This window comes from Lotus japonicus, chromosome 1, assembly GCF_012489685.1.
Source record: "Lotus japonicus ecotype B-129 chromosome 1, LjGifu_v1.2".
Taxonomy (NCBI): Eukaryota; Viridiplantae; Streptophyta; class Magnoliopsida; order Fabales; family Fabaceae; genus Lotus; species Lotus japonicus.
This window is the reverse complement of record NC_080041.1, coordinates 85839598-85857009: the sequence shown is the minus strand read 5'-3', so window position 1 is coordinate 85857009 and position 17412 is coordinate 85839598. Positions and strand designations below refer to the sequence as shown.

Here is a 17412-nt window from a genome sequence, read left to right as displayed (position 1 = left end):
GCCCCATATGAAATTTCTGCAAAGTTTCTCAATTTCATTACACACCCCTAAAGGGATGGGTGTAGTTTGCATGACATATGAGGGGAGGCTAAGCAGACAGGACTGTGTGAGGGATACCCTTCCAGCAAAGGAGAGGGAATTCGCCTTCCATCTTGACAGCTTTCTTCTAACTTTATCAGTCAAGAAATTGAAGTTATCCTTGGTCATCCTGGAATGCAAGAGAGGAACACCAAGGTACATGCCCAAATTGAGAGTTTGCTGGATTCCCAAGCTACTGGAAATTTGGTCACCAAGATTCTTCTCAGTATTCTTAGAGAAGAAGACCCTGGATTTAGCAAGACTTACTTTTTGGCCCGAGGCCTCACAAAATATCTTGAGGGTATCATGTATAAGTGTTGCTTGGTCCAATGAAGCTTCAGCCAAAAGAATGACATCATCTGCGAACAGAAGGTGGGAAATAGATGGACCTGATCTGCTTACCTTGAAAGGTTTCCAAGACCCATTTGCACAAGCCTCTTGTATCATGAGAGCCAATCTCTCAATACACAAGACAAAGAGGTAAGGGGAGATGGGATCCCCTTGCCTTATGCCTCTGTGAGGGTTGAAAGATTCTGTATACTGTCCTCTCCAAGCAAGAGCCATAGAGGAAGAGGAGATGCACTGGTGGATGAGATTGGTAAATTTCTCATCAAAGCCAAAAAACCTCAGAGTTTCTCCTATAAAAGGCCATTCCAATCTGTCGTAGGCCTTCTCTAGGTCAAGTTTAATAGCCATGTACCCTTGTTTCCCCCTCAAGGATCTCAGGGAATGGGTAACTTCTTGGAAAGTGAGGACATTATCCATGGTGCTTCTTCCTTTGACAAAGCTGGCCTGGTTCGGAGAAATGAGACTAGGGAGGACTTTGCTGATTCTGGAGGCTAGAATTTTTGTCACCACTTTATAGCTAGTATTACAGAGTGATATAGGCCTAAATTGAGAAACCCGATCAGGAGTTGCAACTTTAGGGATCAGGGCAATGATGGTCTGATTAACCTCCAAGATCTTTTCAGGTCTTGCAAACACTTTCTTTACAAAGTCTGTAAGAGACTCTTTAATATGCTCCCAGTTCTTTTTGAAAAAGACAGCGTGGAAACCATCTGGTCCAGGGGATTTAAGATTACCAATACTGAACAACGCTCCTCTAACTTCCTCCTGCGTAATTTCTTGGATCATCTCCATACTATCAATGTCCCTAAGTTTCGGGAAAGAATCTGGCACTGGCAGCGATGTAGTAGGGAAGTTGTCTGGGGTGTAGAGCACTTTGTAATAATCTACCATCATTTTTTGAAGGTCCTGCGGGTTATAAATCCAATCACCTGCTTCATTCCTCAAGGCTTCTACTTTGTTCCTCTGTTGTCTACAAATCGTGCTTTGGTGATAAAATTTGGTGTTCTTATCTCCGAGCCTTAGCCAGTTGACTTTAGCTTGTTGGGCCCAGTATAGCTCTTCTTGGTGTAGGACGGTTTCATATTCAAGCCAGAGCCTCTTCCTTAGTTTTAGGAGATAAGGATTGATACTATGGCAGAGTTTTGTCTGAATGCCATCTAATCTGGACAGTAATTTCCTCTTGGTTCTGAAGATATCTCCAAAGATGATTTTGTTCCATTCCTGCAGACTTGTGGTACATCGTTCAATGTTATCAAGCCAAGTCCCTGTGGTACTCCAGTGCCTTTCAACCTGTGCTTGGAACTCTGGATGATTGAGCCATGCGGCAATGAACTTGAAAGGTTTGGGCCTTCTGTCTTCAACATTTAATCTGATCCACACTGCACAATGATCTGAAAAAGGAAGAGGTAGATTAGTAATAGAGGCTACAGGAAAGGCTCCCCTCAATTGATCATTTGCTACAGCTCTGTCCAGTCTCTCAAGTAGGTTCCCTCTTTGCCAAGTGAAAGGGGTACCTTTGGCTCCCAGGTCATCTAAAAGGCACAAATTCAAGCACTCTTGGAATTTATTGATGGCTGGTCTGTTTACAGGTGCACCACCTACTTTCTCAGCTTCATAAAGGACTGTACTAAAGTCCACCACCACACACCAAGGTCCCATTACTTGTTCTTTAAAGGAAGTAAGCTCTTCCCATAATTCAAGTCTTTTCCTCTCTTGAGGGCTCGCATACACAACAGACAAGTACCATCCTCCATTTTCGTTGGGGTTTACATGGAGGTGAATGCACTGATGTTTTATTTCAATTACCTGGATAGTATAGTGGGATTGCTTCCAACAGCACCAAATCCCTCCAGAGAAGCCTACTGACTCAGATCTAGCAAAACTGTCAAATCCTGAATTAGCAAGCACTTTATCAGCTCTAGTACCACTTATTCTTGGTTCCAAGATAGCAACAAAACTCAAGTTGTAAATTCTTGTACAGTCTTTGATCATAGATGAAAAATTTCTCTTCCCAGCTCCCCTACAATTCCAAATCATGTAATTCATTTGAAACAATAGGTTGGGTAGTAGAGCCTGCAGCTCACAGAAGCTAAAAGCTTTGAGGAGAATCCTCCTCCACTATCTCAGCACCTGAAGATCCATTGTCCTCATGGTCCATGTCCATATTGTGACTGATCTGCAGATTGGCATTGGGGTCCCCAACACCTTTCTTGAGGAGTAAGGCTTGAACGAACTTTAGTTCCTCTTTAGAGGGGGTGTGTAGGCTGCCTTGGAACTCCTCATCATTAGCTTTTCTGGCCTTGAATTCTTCCCACAGGGCAAGTTGGTGCTTCCTTACTGTTTCTAGTAAGTCATTCTCTTGTTGGGTCAATATGTGATCTGGTTTCTCCTCCTGTTGGGAAGGTGTTTTTGCTGTTGGCGTCATTTGGGCTTTTCCAGTTTCTTTCCTATGTATTTTCTCCACCATTGGGGGTGTCTTTCGGTTAGCTCCTGACCCTATGGCATTTGGGTGATTATGTCTGTTGTTTGTTTTCTGAGAGATTTTCTGGTTGCCATGGTTAGGCTTGCTGTTGTTTTTTGGTAGGTTTCCTTGGTCCACCTTACTATGGAGGTCATCACTGTTGTCTTTGGTACTCAATTCCTCTTCCAGGACCTGAAAGCGAGAGCCATTCCCTTGTTGGGAGTTTTGCTGGTTGAGAGGTCGTAGGGGCTTCCTCTTTTGACTCTTTTTTGCCATCATCCAAGGGCCAAAGCCTTTGGGGTTCTCCTTGTCTACTTCTGGTTGGGGTTTGGGTAAGGGGGTTCTGCTAGGTTGTTCTTCTTGCATCGGGTCAAGGCCAGGTCCAGTAGAGAAAACTGGAGAGTTGCCAACAGGGACTTTACTATTAATCAGGATTTCAGGGCAGCACTCACTCTTGTGGCCATACTTACCACAGTTAAAGCAAATAGAGTGCAAACCCTCGTACTCTAGGCGGTGCTCCTCCCCTAGGGCTGTGAAGTTTGGGGTTAATTCACAACTGAGGTCAATCTCTACACAGATACGGGCAAATTTACCACGGGAGTGGACCGTGGTGTGGTGGTCAATCTTAAGCATTGTACCAATCATCGAGCCTAGCCGCCACAAGAAAGTGTTGTTGTACAGTTCCACAGGGAGTTTTGGTAACCTTATCCAGACAGCAATCTTCCTAGCAGCATCGTCCTCAGCTTTGAACATGGGCCGCCATCTTTGGACTAGCAAGTAGTGATCAGCTACCATCCATGGTCCTTCAAACAGAGCAAGTTTGTAATCATTTTCAGATGCAAAGCGCACCAGGAAGTAGTCATCAGCCAGGTCTATCACCTTCACATCACCTTCCTTAGCCCAAAGACGGTGGAGGCGTTGATTCATCCATTTGAAGCCAATTCGTTTTCCCAACAACTTCACTACCAGTGTGAATTTCCAAGGGCGGCACCACTGCTCATATTCCTCTAGGGAGATCGGAACCACTGGGTTCGGGTTGAAAGGTCCTCTTTCCTTCTGGGCCTCCTCAAAATCCAGTCCCCCCACCATCAGTTCTTCCCTTACCAGGTCCACAATTTCCTGGTCTGTGAAAGGAGATGAGGCAAATTCCCCTGCCATCACCTTGTCCTTGTACGAAAGCTTTTTTGGTTCTTGTATTTCACCCAGGTTGGGGTTTCCCTCGTCATCAGCTTGCATCATAGTATCCTGAAATTTCTCAGAATCTTCGTCAGAGGTGGTTCTCACTTTCTTCTTGGTGCGGTCAGTCTGTTCCTCTTCGTCACTTGGTGGCTGGCGGTACTCCCCTCCGATGGTGCTTGACGGCGCCATGGAGGAAACAAGGCGGTTGTTCGACAGGGTCAAGGGGAGAATCAGATAGGGTTTGACTCTAGAGAGAAGGCAGACTTTCTCTCTCTAACCCACCATCTTAATTTTACTTAAGCCTCTATTGTACACATCATATATTTTCCTTTTTTCTTTTTCTTTCCCCCTTCCCCAAGCTTCCAGAGAATTCGTTTCTAAAACCCAAACTCCACTGTCTTGTAACCGAGTGAGTGTACGCAACCAAAAACAATCCACGCTCTAGCTCCGTCATCAATGGCGACCAGAAGAACACCGTCGCTAACCAAATCCATTCTCACCGCCGCAACCGTTTCCAGAACCAACCCACGGCGAACCCCTCTCTCCTCCCTCTCTCGCTCCGCCGCACTCCTCCCCCCTCACACCACAAACCCTCTCTCACGGTCACCACCAACCAATGTCTCCTCCGCCAACTTCCTCTCCCACTCTTTCACCCTCTCTCGCTCCTTCCACGCCTCCACTCCCTCCCTCCGCTCCGCCGGAACCTCTCAGCAGGTACTCCAATCCCTTCACACTCCCATTTCCTTCAATTTCTTCATCAATTCAATTCTGATAGGGTTTCTGTTTCGTCGAATCTGTAGGTAACACCGACAGAGTTCACAGAGATGGCATGGGAAGGCATTGTGGGTGCTGTTGATGCTGCACGAGTTAGCAAACAACAAATTGTGGAATCTGAGCATTTGATGAAAGCACTCTTGGAGCAAAAAGATGGTTTGGCCAGAAGGATTTTCACTAAGGCTGGATTGGACAACACTTCTGTTCTTCAGGCTACTGAGGATTTCATAGCTCAACAACCTAAGGTGTGTTTCTTGGTGGTGGATTTCATTTGATTTGATCTCTATAGGTGATTCTTACTTTGCTGTTTTGTTTGGCAGGTTACTGGTGATACTACTGGTCCTTTCATGGGTTCACATGTTAGCTCACTCTTGGACAATTCGCGAAAGCACAAGAAAGAAATGGGTGATGAGTTTGTGTCTGTGGAGCACCTTTTGCTGGCTTTTCATTCAGATAAGAGGTTTGGGCAACAATTATTTAAGAATCTTCAGCTTAGCGAGAAGGCCTTGAAGGACGCGGTACAAGCTGTTCGTGGAAGCCAAAGAGTGACTGATCAAAGTATATATTTTACTTACATTTGAAGGTTTTTTATTTTTGCAACCAAGATAGGATGACATCATTTGTTTTATCTCACTATGACAGAGCTTTAAATCTTTGAAATTTTGAAATAAACATGACACCAAATTGTATCAAAACTAAAAAGTATCAAGTTTGATTGGTGACAAGAAAAAAGAATAGTGATTGTTTATGATTAATTACTTGTAAGCTATAGTTTAAAACAATAATGGAACATACTAAGCTCAGCAGTGAGTTATAAATTTGTGTCATGTTGATATGTATGACACTTGTTGTTTCAATTGGCTTCTATGCAACTCCAAAGCATATTTGATTTCTCTTATGCCTGATCCACAAAATTGAACTTAGACTTGTTTTAAAATTATTTCTTTACATTTGACCTCCTGTTATCCTTTCTAGTTGCTTTTGTTTTTTGGATTTTCTAGTTGTATATTTTTCTTTCTTATTTGGAAATAACTGTCTATAGATCCTGAGGGGAAATATGAGGCATTGGACAAGTATGGAAGTGACCTGACTGAACTTGCTAGGCGTGGCAAGCTTGATCCTGTCATTGGTCGAGATGATGAAATTCGACGCTGTATCCAGATATTGTCAAGGAGAACTAAAAACAATCCAGTTATTATTGGTGAACCTGGTGTGGGGAAAACTGCAATTGCCGAAGGGTATGGCTAATATAATTTTATGACAGTTCTTTCAGATGTGTTAGACAATATGACTTCTTCTTGTTGTTTTTATTTCTGTATGCTTTGTACATTTTTTCCTTCTTGCATGATTAGGTTTATTCGTGTATGGTGAAAATTGAATTAGGCTATAGGTAGCCTTCTCCTATTTGCTTAGAGGAATTTTTTTAACAACTACTTTGGGTTCTTGATTTATTTGTGTCTTAATTTTTTGCCTTTAAGATCCTTGTTTGACGCTGAACTTTCCCAACAGGTTGAAGTTTGTTTTTCGTCATTTGTGCCTCTTTATGACAAGTATTTGTTGCAATCTAGCTTCATGAGATTAAGTGAATCAAGGCTAAAATCCTTAACATGAATTGCTTGCTAAATTTTCTGATTTTTAATTTCTATGAAGCATAGAGCATGATTTAAGTGGTACTTTTTGACAAATTGCTTCAACCAAGTTTCAATAATATTTAGAAAGTGCAACAATTAAATTTTTGTCTTGTTAATTCAAAGTGGAAGTAGCTTGTATGTTCATATGATTATACTTAAAGCTTTTTCGTTGCTTTGCAGATTAGCTCAACGTATTGTGCGTGGAGATGTTCCAGAGCCATTGATGAACCGAAAGGTTGAATTCTATTGTTTCTTCCCTTTATGTTATCTTGAAAACATTAATTGAGTTACTTGGTTGGCTTCGTGTCAAGTCCCAATACAGGCTGCAAAAGTTACTGAATAAGTCTAATAAAGCTACTAACACTTTGTTGAACTGTCATGTTCTCGAGAAAACCCGAAACTAATTGATAGGAACTCAAGGTTAGAGGTTAGTTAGTTAGTTATACTTAGTGAGTTAGTTAGAATGTTATTGAGGCATGTAGCCTATAAATAACAGACATTAGAGATTTAGGGGTATCTTGTTATTCAGTTTAGGAATTGGGTTAGAGAGAGAAGTGGTTCTCTCTTAGGCTTGGAAGGGTGTTTGGTATCCTTTCCTCTTGTATCTCTCCCTAGTTTCCAATTGGGAATTAGGGTTTTTCTATCAATAAAAATCAGGTTTCTAACATTGGTATCAGAGCCTTCCACCATGTCTCTGAGCTGCAAACGAGCGGCGCGGGTGGTGACGCCGGCATTGCAGTGTTCGCCCGGGACTAGTCGTGGGGCTAGTGCACAGCCAGCCCGCGTGGGCGCCGGGGCTGCGGAGCGTGGTGGGATGTTAGGACCCCATTGCAAGGTATGGGACTTCAGTCCCACATTGGAAGTATGGGATTCTAATGTGGGGTTTATAAGGCCTTGGGCTCTCCAACTACAACAGCTAGCTTTTGTGGTGTGGTTCTCCCAAGGTTCTTATCAATGGTATCAGAGCACCGATTCAGGTGCCTGGCCAAGAAGATCCCACAGCAAAACAACATCAAGAAGGAGATGGCTGCAGATTTCGGGAATTTTCTCTCATCAAGGGAAAAGAAGGAAATCATTGGCATGTTGCGAGAGTTGCAGAAAGAATTCGCAGAGAGCAGAAAGGAACACGAATCACTTAAAGAGCAGTTGAGAGAACTGAATGAGCGAAGGCAGAAGATGGAACAAGAAAGGCAAGAATCAGAGACGGCGGTCCAGGCGGAGCGAACGGCGACAGCGGCGGCGTTGTTGAGGGGAAGTGAGACCGCAGCGGTGGCTGGGCAGGCTTCTGAAGCAGGAGAATACTCAACCTCTGCGATTCAGAAAGCCAATCTTGGAACAGAGGGTGAATCGGAGACGACGGTGGAAGAAGAGAGAGACGCCACGGTGGATGAGCAAGCGTCTGAAACAAAGGGGGTTTTCATTTCTGAGATGAAGCAACTCAATCTTGAACTAGTGGAGGACAATCGAGTAACAGAGGAGTGGCAGAAGAAATCGAGGTCTGCATCAATGGCAGAGAAAACCCGCACCTTTGAAGCAGAGGCGTCGCCGGAGAATCTTGAGACCACGACGGTAAGGGCGATTCAGGGGGAAACAAAGGTTGAAGCGTCGCAGAAACCAGAGCCTGAGGCGGAGGAGAAAGAAAGAGTTGCGGCAGAGACAGAGCGAGCATCGTCGACGGTGGCGATTGAGCGATTTTCGCCGAAGCTGTCGCACCAGGGCGGTTGGGATTTCATTGGTGAACCATCACATCTTGGTTTTCCGTTAATGGTGATGGGCTCGTTCCAATGGCTGCCACCGACGCTATCTGATCACGCAGTGCGATTACTGCATGAGGGAGGTCCATCGGAGAGGAGCAGAAGGCTGGCGTCAAGGTTGTTGAACCCATATCCTTGTAGGCCGCCTGAGGGAAATCAGCCACCGCCGGAACCGCCGGATTTATCGGTTGGCTCCGGTGAGGTTTTTCCGTTGCTGGTTGGTCACGCTGAGAGGGAAGGGGAAACGCACAGAAAGCTGGGATGGAGGAACACGGAGGTCAAGGTTTGGACTTACAATCCAAATGGGCCAAGACCAACTCTAAGTTGGCAGGAATTGGGCCTTGATGAATATTGGGCCAACTTTTCAGCTTTTGGGTTAAAATCCAATTTACCCATTTACAAGGGACAACGGGGAGCCATATTTCAGGTTACAAAGTCTCAAAGAATTTTACAGCAGCTTTGGGAAAACGATTCAGGTAATCTACAAGCTTTTGCTGAAACTATGAAGTTGTTTACAAACCTGAGCAATGAACAGGAGAAGTGGGATCCGGGTGGAAATTATTTTGTTCCACCATCTCTAACACAGGTTCACTCAAGTTTTTGGTCATGCCAACTACATGTTTTTGCTGAATTTGTTGCTGGGTTTCAAAGTTCGAATTCTCAAATTACTAAGTTCAATGTTTGGGTTTGGAGGCATCACCAGATTGCTGATAGTTGGACATTCACCCAATTTGGGTCACTTGGAGGAGAGTTTATTTTTGGTGCTGATTCACTTACTGGACTACTTGTGAGCTTGTTGGCTGGTTATGGGAAGTTGCCCACCAATTCATTTGTATATGGGTTTGCTTTGAAGGATTCTGCTATCTTGCTGGCTCAACCTGTTTGCATCAATGGGATCTTCTGCAAATTGTTTTGGACTCTTTGCTTTAGGTTGTGGGATCCAGGTGGAAGCTATGATTGTCTCCATTTGATCTGTGGTGAGGCTGCTCCTTTAGATTGCTTGTCCTGTTGTCCTTCACCTTGAGGACAAGGTGAATTTTCAGGGGGGGAGTATTGATAGGAACTCAAGGTTAGAGGTTAGTTAGTTAGTTAGTTATACTTAGTGAGTTAGTTAGAATGTTATTGAGGCATGTATCCTATAAATAACAGACATTAGAGATTTAGGGGTATCTTGTTATTCAGTTTAGGAATTGGGTTAGAGAGAGAAGTGGTTCTCTCTTAGGCTTGGAAGGGTGTTTGGTATCCTTTCCTCTTGTATCTCTCCCTAGTTTCCAATTGGGAATTAGGGTTTTTCTATCAATAAAAATCAGGTTTCTAACACTAACTTGTCTTTCATTGAAAGTATAAGGACTACTTTGTTCCTATAACTTTTGCTCACACACACACATAAAGAAGATTTCACAGTAATTCTAAAATGCAAAGCTGGTTTCTTTCTTACATTAAACACATGACAAATAAGGTGGTGTGGAAAGTATAATTTCAGAATGGTGTGATTACAATTAGCTTAAAAAAGATTTACCTTATGCTATTTGGGACTCAGAGGCAGTTTCCTTGACCCTTCTCTAGATTGTGAAAAATTATGACATTATCAATTAACTTGGAAAATTTAATGAAATGTATTACATCATTCTCTCTCTCTCTCTCTCTCTCTCTCTCTAAATTTTCTTTGAAGTCTAATGTTGTAATAAAGGACAGCTTGGTGTTGTAAAGCTCTACCTAATCTGCTATGTGCAGAGTCCAGGGAATGCAATGCTGTAATATTTTTGCCGAAATTTGTATTGAAATTTTACTTTTTTTTTTTCGTGTTTTGTAGCTGATCTCCCTTGATATGGGGTCATTGCTTGCTGGTGCCAAGTTTCGTGGAGATTTTGAAGAAAGATTGAAAGCTGTCCTTAAAGAAGTTACTGCATCAAATGGACAAATAATTTTATTTATCGATGAAATTCATACCGTTGTTGGTGCAGGTTGGTACCTCATTCTTGTTCTTGAATCAAAATTTAGACATTGGGAGTATTGTCTACTTTGTATTTGGTAGAGAGTAGACACATCATATAACTTTTCATGCATTCACCTAATAGTTTAAATTCTTAGGCTAGTTGGTTTGTGACTTGTTATAGAGTTTGTATAGCCTACTAGTCAACAGCGAAAATGTTGGTTTCAGTACATGGTAGGAGGTGGGCTTCCAATATATGCGCACTTCAAACCCAAAAAGCTGTTTTTTTTTGGGGGGTTTTGAGATGATGGGATTGGGTTCAGGTCCTCTAGGGACACTGTATTAGAACCCATCTCCAGTGCCCCCTCCCATCGCTGAAAATCAGAAATATTTGTTTGCTATTCTTGGCCATAAATTAGTGAATGCAATAATTGATTGCTTCTGTTAAAAAGCAATCCAATCTGGATGGATGGGGAGAACTGAATAATAGTTGAGTACCAACTGCGGAATCTGACACCTTAAACAATCATATTGTCTATAGCTAATCTTTTTATTGGTTGAACACCAAAATTTGCTGTTTTGAAATTTGTGCATATATCGTTAATTGTCTGTACTTTTAACAGATTGGAGTGACATTTTTATTCACCAATCACCATCAACTCTAGTTTTGTTCCAGCTTTGCAATTTAATCAATTAGTAATATCTTCTCATTGGTTCACCAACAGGGGCTACAAGTGGTGCAATGGATGCTGGAAACTTGTTGAAACCAATGCTCGGAAGAGGTGAACTTCGATGTATAGGAGCAACTACATTGAATGAGTATAGAAAATATATTGAAAAGGATCCAGCACTTGAGCGTAGATTTCAACAAGTGTTTTGCTGTCAACCATCTGTAGAAGATACAATATCCATTCTTCGTGGGTTGCGTGAGCGCTATGAGTTGCATCATGGTGTCAAAATATCGGATAGTGCACTTGTTTCGGCTGCAGTTCTAGCAGATCGATACATCACAGAACGCTTCTTGCCAGACAAAGGTGAGTTTTGACTATGGCACTTATACGACAAGGCTCGTCTGATTATAACAGTTTATTATATCGTTTAATTTAGTACTTGAAAGAAGTTAGTCCTCACTAGAACAACATAAAATTTCCCTTTTGAAAAGTAATCAGTCTCTCTGTCTCCCCCTCTCTGCCATCAGCTTTAAAAATATCTAGTTGATTTACTGCTTCCAATATCTAATTAAATTTCTCTCTTTTAGCTATTGATCTTGTCGATGAAGCTGCTGCAAAGCTGAAGATGGAGATCACCTCTAAGCCTACCGAATTGGATGAGATAGACAGAGCGGTCTTGAAATTGGAGATGGAAAAACTCTCTCTGAAAAATGATACTGACAAGGCATCTAAAGAAAGATTGAGTAAGCTTGAAAATGATTTGAGTTTACTTAAACAGAAGCAAAAAGAACTGACGGATCATTGGGACAGTGAAAAAGTGTTAATGACTCGGATAAGATCTATCAAAGAAGAGGTAATGCTTAGTTTGTGTGTTGCCATATATTAGATTTTTAATCTAAATCTATGGGTCTTAACATGTTTTAAGCATGTGTAGATTGATAGAGTCAACCTAGAGATGGAAGCTGCCGAACGTGATTATGACTTGAACCGTGCGGCCGAGCTTAAGTATGGAACTTTGATGTCCCTTCAACGCCAATTGGAAGAAGCTGAAAAGAATCTAGTTGATTTCCGAGAATCTGGACAATCTTTACTTCGAGAAGAAGTCACTGACCTTGATATCACTGAGATTGTATGTAAATGGACTGGTATACCATTATCAAACCTTCAACAAACAGAGAGAGAAAAATTAGTTTCGCTGGAACATGTTCTTCATAAGAGGGTGGTCGGTCAAGACATTGCTGTGAAGTCTGTAGCTGATGCGATTCGCCGTTCAAGGGCTGGATTGTCTGACCCAAATCGTCCAATTGCAAGCTTCATGTTTATGGGTCCAACTGGTGTTGGGAAAACGGAGCTTGCCAAGGCTTTGGCTGGTTACTTGTTTAACACAGAAAATGCTCTTGTTAGAATTGATATGAGTGAGTACATGGAGAAACATGCTGTCTCACGTTTAGTTGGGGCCCCTCCTGGTTATGTTGGTTATGAAGAAGGTGGTCAGCTAACTGAAGTGGTCCGGCGAAGACCCTACTCTGTGGTATTATTTGATGAAATAGAGAAGGCACATCATGATGTCTTCAACATCTTGTTGCAGTTGTTGGATGATGGAAGAATTACTGATTCTCAAGGAAGGACTGTTAGCTTCACAAATTGTGTTGTGATTATGACTTCAAATATTGGGTCTCATCACATACTTGAAACCCTTCGTAGTACACAAGATGATAAAATTGCAGTTTACAATCAGATGAAAACGCAAGTTGTTGAGCTAGCTAGGCAAACATTCCGCCCAGAGTTCATGAACCGCATCGATGAATATATTGTTTTCCAGCCTCTAGATTCCAAAGAGATCAGCAAAATTGTGGAGCTTCAGGTAATTGATGTGCTCATAATACTTTATCCTTTTAATCTGGTTTCATATCTCACTTTCATTTCCTTGGCATCCATAGAAAATTTCTGATGTTTTGAGATTATAAGGTTTTGGAAAGAAGGATGAAAAATGAGAAATACTTCAAATATTGTTTTGTGTGATGCAATGCGATACAAAACACAAAACACTAACAAGTAATCCTGTAATAACTCTTGATTTTAATTAAATAAGGAATCAAATAATTACTACAAATAAGAAAATATTTGAGCATAAGAGAAAGTTCATAACAAGATAAGATTTCAAAAGACTAGGTGATGCTGTTATCCCTAGAATAATATAACCTAGGAAATAACAACACACCTGGCAACCACTGTTGCACTAAAGCACGCTAGTATTTAGAATAGCTTACTATAGAATATTGGGGCTTGAAGATGACAGATGCTAGTGTTAGTTGTTTCAGTGATAACCTTACTCATTACTTTGGATATCTTAATGTCCGTTCTTAGAATCACTTTCACAAACAGTCTCCATTGAAACCGTATTATGTCTTGAAAAAGTTAAAGTTAACTGATATTCCTCTAGAGAAGTTAATTGGAATTGCATTAAAAGCAGTTTTCTAGAAACAATTATTTCTGCTGCTGATACTGATTTTGTTAATTTTTCTTGTTGTAAACTTGCTTACTCCTAAATTTGTTCTTTCAAACTGAGCCTGTGGCAATTATTCTTTTCATATGAAATTATTCTGAATGATTTAAGTGTTTGAGTGAACATCTTCAATCTTAAATTGATGTGAATGCACATGCACTGATTATGTGTTATCGTGTATTTAAGATCAATATATGTATCTCTAGTTTGTGCTTCTCTCTACTTGCTGAAGATCTCATGTTTTTTCACCTGGTACAGATGGAACGGGTGAAGAACAGGCTCAAGCAAAAGAAAATCGATCTCCATTACACACAAGAAGCCCTTGAACTTCTTAGTGTATTGGGTTTTGATCCCAATTTTGGAGCAAGACCAGTTAAAAGAGTAATACAACAATTAGTTGAGAATGAAATTGCGATGGGAGTCCTAAGGGGAGATTTCAAAGAAGATGACTCAATCATTGTTGATGCTGATATGACTTCATCAGCCAAGGAAGGTCCTCCCCTTAATAGACTACTTGTTAAGAAGCTGGACAGCCCGGTTGCTGATGCCATGGTTGCCAATGACTAATTTTGCTCACTGGTCTCACATCACAGTTTCACTTAGGTAAAACCCACGGTTCATGCTTTTTGGAATAGTCAATGATTAATAATTGATAAACTCCTAAGGTATAAACTTGTATTTTATTTGAGTTTTTTTTGTGATGGGTGTCCTAACGAGTTGAGAAAATAATTACATATTCTTAGTTGTTTAGATGATTTTTTTTTTCTAGTATACTCATTTCTCTTGAACATCATTAACAATGCCAAAAGTTTTTTTAAGGAGGGTTGAACCAAAAAGATAGGAAGTACTTATATTAGTTTTATCTCACCCAAAGATAAATATATGTGAAAATAAATATTTTAAAAAGATATATGTACTTATATTGATTTTATCCTTCCAAAAAAAATAAGAGGTTCAACTGTTCAAGCTTTGCTCCACTAATCCCGTTAAATACATCAACTTTTCATTCTCACTTATAAAATTGTTCATAACAATTAGTGGTGCATCCAGTAACTGAGTTGGGGCACTATACACATGTAAATATAAAGCATTAAAATCGCAACATTTTATTAGTAAAATATTTGGTACACATCATAATTGTTCGTTCTTATATTTTAAAAATAGGCAATTTCTAAGGTACTCATCTAAAAGTGGAGGAATTTTATGTTTTTTACTTTAACTTGTCATGGTTTTTAATTTCCAACATATGAAACAAATAGTAGCAAGTAGCAATTTGAGCATGAGACTATCATCTTATCAACAAAAAATTCAGTTCACCATTAAGTTATACTCCCTCATTCTCCTATTATAAGTCACTTTTTTTTAGATTTTTTTAATAAACAATTCATTATGAAAGAAAAGGGATCCTGAGTTCTACCAATTGCAACAAATGATGAGCAAAATTAAAGTTAATATGTAGCACTGAACAGAAGTAGAGAAAATAAAGTGAATATCAAACAAGAAGCAACTACATTATAAATCAGTGCATACTGCATAAGCAGCATTGAACCTTCCAAGCACAAATGGTTTCTCGGTCTACAATAAAAAACTACATTCAAGATATTGTAAGAATTCAAGTAATGAATCCTTCACCAGTAATCCCCACAAGAGCATTTTCCATCCTTGAAATGATGAAACCTTTTGTTATCTCTGACAATCAATTCCCTCCCTACAATCCTGGACATGATCTTAATGGCATTGTGACAGTCACCACAGACACGAAGGTTCTTAATGATTCTAAGAGGTGTTCTTGGTGGAGTACTAATGAGGCCATATGCAATAGCTAGACGTTCATTGTGGTAGAGCAAAGCCTGCTCCTTTGCTTCCTGATCAATGTCATGAAGAACAAATCTCGTATCAGGAACATACCCTGCTTCCTTCATCCCAATCAAAGCCTTCAACTTTTCATCATCCTTGTAGAGAGTAGGATTCTTATACTCAATGATTTTGTTCCTGCCATCAAGCATGCTAATATGATTGTACTTTTTCGGAGGCGGGGTAGGGATCATATTGGCAACAACCTTTGATGGCTCAAGATTAACCATCAACTCTTCCACATGGTCTTCAAGATCAATATCTCCATGAATGCGAGCATAACTCATCAGTGTCTCCCACACAGTCACAGTGAGTTCAAATGGCAACTTCTCAATGAACTCCACAGCTTCCTTGAGATATCCAGATTGTCCAAGAACATCCAAAAGCCCAATGTAGTGCTCCACCCGCGGTTCAATTCCATACTTGCTTTTCATGGACTCAAAATGAAGGAAAGCATCCTCCATAGCCTCAGCACTGCCACAAGCTGATAACACTGCAAGCAAAGTCTCGGACGTGATCTCCAAACCCAGCTCATTCATCTGCTCAAACAGTTGCAAGGCGTCATCTCCCATGGTACTATTCGCATAGCCACGAAGCATCGAGTGCCAAGTATCCATATTCCTGTTAGACATATGATCAAACACCCTCCTTGCATCAATCATACTCTTACAATTCCCGTACATATCAATGACCTTGTTGATCAAATTGAAATCGCCCCTGCAGGTAGATTGTAAGAAGTAGTCATGGACCTTCTTAGCATCCTCGAGGGATTTGGTCTGGCCACACAAGTCAAAGAGAAGATCAAAGCAACCAGCATCAGCCTATCAAAAAAAAAAAGAAAAAAAGCATCAGCCTTGACCCCTTCATCCAGCAATTCAATCGCCTCTTTAAGCTTCCCTTCCCTGCACAAATCAATGATAGAAGGTGGTGGAGCTTGCACTTGAACCGGAGCTTGCTTCAGAAATTGGTTTTGTGGGGCTGGAGTCCGAGGGTTCCAGTTGTTATTGGGTGGCTGGAAGTTGGGGTTTTGAGTGTGTGGTGGTGGATGTTGTTGATTCCATTGATTGGGTGGCTTGAAGTTGGGGTTTTGAGGAGTGTGGTGTGGTGGTGGATGTTGTTGATTCCATTGATTGGGATTCAAATGTTGAGAAGGGAATCTACCGTACCCATTTGAGGTACTAAGGGATTGGCTGAAGATGCAAGTAGGTCTGCACTTGAGCCAGTAAGGGAGCATGGTGATTACTCGAGAATGCCGAATCAACATTAGCGATTGAAAGCCGAAGATTGAAGGCTAGGGTTTTTTGTTTAGTTTTCAGAAATAGAGAACAACGAGTCGGTGTCTATTTTCCTTTCCTTCATTTCAGTGCTCCCTACATGAGAAAGAAAGAAAATCAACCAAATACCTTAACATGTCAGGTGTTAAAGCATCCTTTAAAAAACATATGCAAAGCACACAAGGAAACTTGAAATACTGAAAAATCGCTAGAGCGAATAACACAACATTCTAAAAGAGTGCAGCTTAACATATTTACTAGTACCAGTGTTAATTGCATATAATTTCGACCTATTGTTGGACATTTCGTTTGGAATTTATATTGGGTTCAACCTTCGAAGTCGAAAGTGAAGGGAATCAAGGAAATTTATCAAGTGTTCAACGACTTCGACTGTAAAGTACTGTTTTTCGAGATACGGAGAGTTCCATATGAGAAGCCGGTTTGTCTTTGAAAGATGATTCACGAGGGACACGTATAGAATAGAAAGACACGTGTAGGACGAAGCTATGTTCAGAAGACACTTGTAATAGTTGTATTAATTGACCGTTAGAAGTCAGTTACATTTTAAGTCTATAAATAGCAGGTTTGTAGAAAGAATAGGGGTGCACAATCTTTACTCGAAAACTCTCAAGTGCTTACAATCGATCACAATGATTACAAGCCAAGTTAGAGTGAAAAAGTAGGGATTCGTGTAACACTTTGCATCTTATAGTTCATTATTAGTATTCAGATTCAGAAAGTTCATTTATGTTTTTATCATTTAAGTCGAATTTATTCATTTTGTTTCTAATTTGTTATTAAATTTCTTTAGTTTTGAGTGACTAAATTTAATTCATTTTCACCAAAGAACCCAAGAGGACTCGAATCCAGTCCCAGATTGATCTTTGGATTCTTTATTTGTGTTTACCAAAATTTGGTGTAAACAAATTGGCACACCTGGTGGGACCTC

General features: G+C 40.7%; 3 protein-coding genes across 3 annotated transcripts; 1 reads left to right on the top strand and 2 right to left on the bottom strand.

Annotated features, from left to right (window-relative positions):
- Positions 1–2515: 2515 nt before the first annotated feature.
- LOC130709657 (uncharacterized) lies at positions 2516–4255 on the bottom strand. The gene has a single exon (XM_057558965.1). The coding sequence runs from the start codon at positions 4253–4255 to the stop codon at positions 2516–2518; it is 1740 nt and encodes a 579-aa protein (XP_057414948.1).
- Positions 4256–4414: 159 nt separating this feature from the next.
- Positions 4415–14085, top strand: LOC130726472 (chaperone protein ClpB4, mitochondrial). The gene is made up of 10 exons (XM_057577756.1): positions 4415–4780; positions 4867–5085; positions 5161–5398; positions 5883–6078; positions 6652–6706; positions 10039–10189; positions 10884–11192; positions 11417–11682; positions 11764–12693; positions 13594–14085. The coding sequence occupies exons 1-10, from the start codon at positions 4523–4525 to the stop codon at positions 13900–13902; spliced, it is 2931 nt and encodes a 976-aa protein (XP_057433739.1). The 5' UTR covers positions 4415–4522; the 3' UTR covers positions 13903–14085.
- Positions 14086–14821: 736 nt separating this feature from the next.
- LOC130726484 (pentatricopeptide repeat-containing protein At2g15690, mitochondrial-like) lies at positions 14822–17181 on the bottom strand. The gene has a single exon (XM_057577763.1). The coding sequence runs from the start codon at positions 15870–15872 to the stop codon at positions 14964–14966; it is 909 nt and encodes a 302-aa protein (XP_057433746.1). The 5' UTR covers positions 15873–17181; the 3' UTR covers positions 14822–14963.
- Positions 17182–17412: the final 231 nt, after the last annotated feature.

Coding starts and splice junctions, on each gene's coding strand:
- LOC130709657 (XM_057558965.1), bottom strand. CDS start 4,255: ATGGCGCCGTCAAGCACCATCGGAGGGGAGTACCGCCAGCCACCAAGT.
- LOC130726484 (XM_057577763.1), bottom strand. CDS start 15,872: ATGTACGGGAATTGTAAGAGTATGATTGATGCAAGGAGGGTGTTTGAT.
- LOC130726472 (XM_057577756.1), top strand. CDS start 4,523: ATGGCGACCAGAAGAACACCGTCGCTAACCAAATCCATTCTCACCGCC. Junction 4,781..4,866: donor CCGCCGGAACCTCTCAGCAG/GTACTCCAATCC, acceptor TCGAATCTGTAG/GTAACACCGACAGAGTTCAC. Junction 5,086..5,160: donor TCATAGCTCAACAACCTAAG/GTGTGTTTCTTG, acceptor TTTGTTTGGCAG/GTTACTGGTGATACTACTGG.